The sequence below is a fragment of the Ricinus communis genome, chromosome 8 (assembly GCF_019578655.1).
Source record: "Ricinus communis isolate WT05 ecotype wild-type chromosome 8, ASM1957865v1, whole genome shotgun sequence".
Classification (NCBI taxonomy): Eukaryota; Viridiplantae; Streptophyta; class Magnoliopsida; order Malpighiales; family Euphorbiaceae; genus Ricinus; species Ricinus communis.
The window spans coordinates 15,219,815-15,222,068 of record NC_063263.1 but is presented as its reverse complement, the minus strand read 5'-3'; the positions used below and the strand labels follow the sequence as shown (position 1 = coordinate 15,222,068).

Here is a 2,254-nt window from a genome sequence, read left to right as displayed (position 1 = left end):
AGATTACCCAAACCATTTTTCTTTTTTTGGCTCTCTCTCTCTCCATACATGTAAAAGAAGGAACAAAACAAATAAGTTCATATAAATAGAAAAGGGCAAGAAACAGAAAAGAATACTGTACTATCACTATAGCATATATTTTTGTAAAGGACTTTAATTTGTTGAGAAGAAAAGAATATAAAAACTAGTTAAGAATCTTGAATTATTAATTATATACTCTTTTGAACAAGGATGATAATCATAATTCCATATTTTGATTCTTCACAATAGACCTAGCTAATACCATGAACAGTTAATTTATAACTCAAGAAAGATCATCGAAAGAATAGATAGCAGGTAGTGTTAGCTAAGCTGGACTTATGATGATATTTTCAAACATGAAAAAGTAAAAAGAAGAAAAATAATAATAAATATGTAAATATTACATATTTACACATATGGAGAGATCATGAATTGTAATTAATTATTAAATAATGTTAATAACTTTTACATCTCCTCTTAATAGAACGAGATTCAACCCTAGACATCTCAAAGTTTGATCGAAAGAAAGAGTCTACCTCATCTTTATTACTAGCTTCAAAGAACTCTAACTCAGGCAATTTTCTCTTATGCAAGAATGATTTGTGGGCTTTCTTTCTTGGTGTTGGTGGGCAGGTCTGAATACTTGGTATCTTGTGATCACTTGAAGTCGGTGTCTTGCACTCTTCTTCTTCTTCTTGATGATGATGTTGATGTTGATGATGATCTTCTGATGGTACTTCATGAACTTGAAGCTCATGATCATCATCCCCATCTTCCTGTTCCTGTTCTTTTTCTTGTTCTTGTCGTGATGCTAATTCTTGAAGTTTTGGTAGAATCTGTTGGTTTTGTTGCCGATCCTCAGACATGGAATAGGTTTATAGGTATATGAAAACTTGCAAATATGGGAGAAGTTTGGTCAGTGAGAGAGAGAGAGAGAGAGAGAGTTTTGACAATTTTGTATTCTCTGCTACTAAGGATTTCTTTCTTTCTCATCTTTTTGAAAAATATATCTCTCACAGTTTACACATTGTAATCTTTTTTATATATTCTTTATGTATATCAATTCTTTGTCATATAGTTCTAAAAAAGCATATCAATGACAGTCCTGTTACTCTAGTAAATATATCTCATTTTCGGGGAGAGAATATGAAAGACTTTATTTATTTTTTTAATCCAAGAAGAATTCAAATTTTCAAACTTTTTATTCGTTTATATTTTGTATTGTACAAATCTTGATTTCTATTTTTATTTTTATTTGCAACATAACAATTATTAAACCATTCCTATAATATTAGTAAGAAGTATTTATTTTTAATTAATCAGACTATATTTATATTTATATGGCTATGAATTAGCGTTGATGGTGATATGTAAAAAAAACAGATGCTGTCACTTTAATTTTCACCCTAGTTTTCCCTCTCCTGTAGGCTACGTTGTCTTGAGAACGAAAGGCCATTTAACTTTCACCCAAATATATACAGGAGCTATACATCAAGCCATCAGGGCATTTACCTATGGATCGTACAAAGACAAAATTGGTTATAACCAAAAATGTACACACAAAAACTTTTGATGATTTTTTTTTTTTTGAAATACTGATTGTAAAGATCCGAACAGTGAAATTAATTTTTATTTAGATAATTATTCGTGTTGTATGGTTCGCCCTCGTTGGGTCTTAAATGAATAAAAAGAAAGACTGATAGATTTTAATTTTTTTCAAAAATGATATGAAAAAGACAATGATGTTAAAGCATCCTAAATTCAGGAACAAATTCAAAGAAAAAAAAATGCTCATGTATAATTTGTTATGTTATTCAAACCATGTGCTCATGTCTTTTGATAGATAACCATAAAGTCCATATAACCCAAATTAATTATTATTTTTTAAAAAATTTTGGGGGCTGAATCCTGCCTCTTGAGTATCCCATGAAACTGTAGTGAAGTGTGAAGTGCCTCTTCTCTCCTTATCTTCTCTTTCACACTCTCTCTTCACCTGTCATATCAGACCCTCTTCCTCGCTTGTCTGTATTTATACTACTGGCATTGGATACCCTTTTGGACTTGCATTATTATTTGACATTTGAAGGTGACCTAGAATTCCCATTGTGCAAATCAGCTGCACATGGCACCATTCTTATTTCCCTTGTAATCTCCATTTGCATGTTGCCAGCTCAGTTGTGCTATGGGTATTTTGGTATTCTTAGAGTCTGAAACTTATGGGGTATAACATATG

The 2,254-nt window shown here is 31.1% G+C and overlaps 1 protein-coding gene across 1 annotated transcript; it reads right to left on the bottom strand.

The window, feature by feature from the left end:
* Positions 1–386: 386 nt before the first annotated feature.
* On the bottom strand, positions 387–1,047 carry LOC8275262 (cyclin-dependent protein kinase inhibitor SMR2). The gene has a single exon (XM_002523697.3). The coding sequence runs from the start codon at positions 885–887 to the stop codon at positions 477–479; it is 411 nt and encodes a 136-aa protein (XP_002523743.2). The 5' UTR covers positions 888–1,047; the 3' UTR covers positions 387–476.
* Positions 1,048–2,254: the final 1,207 nt, after the last annotated feature.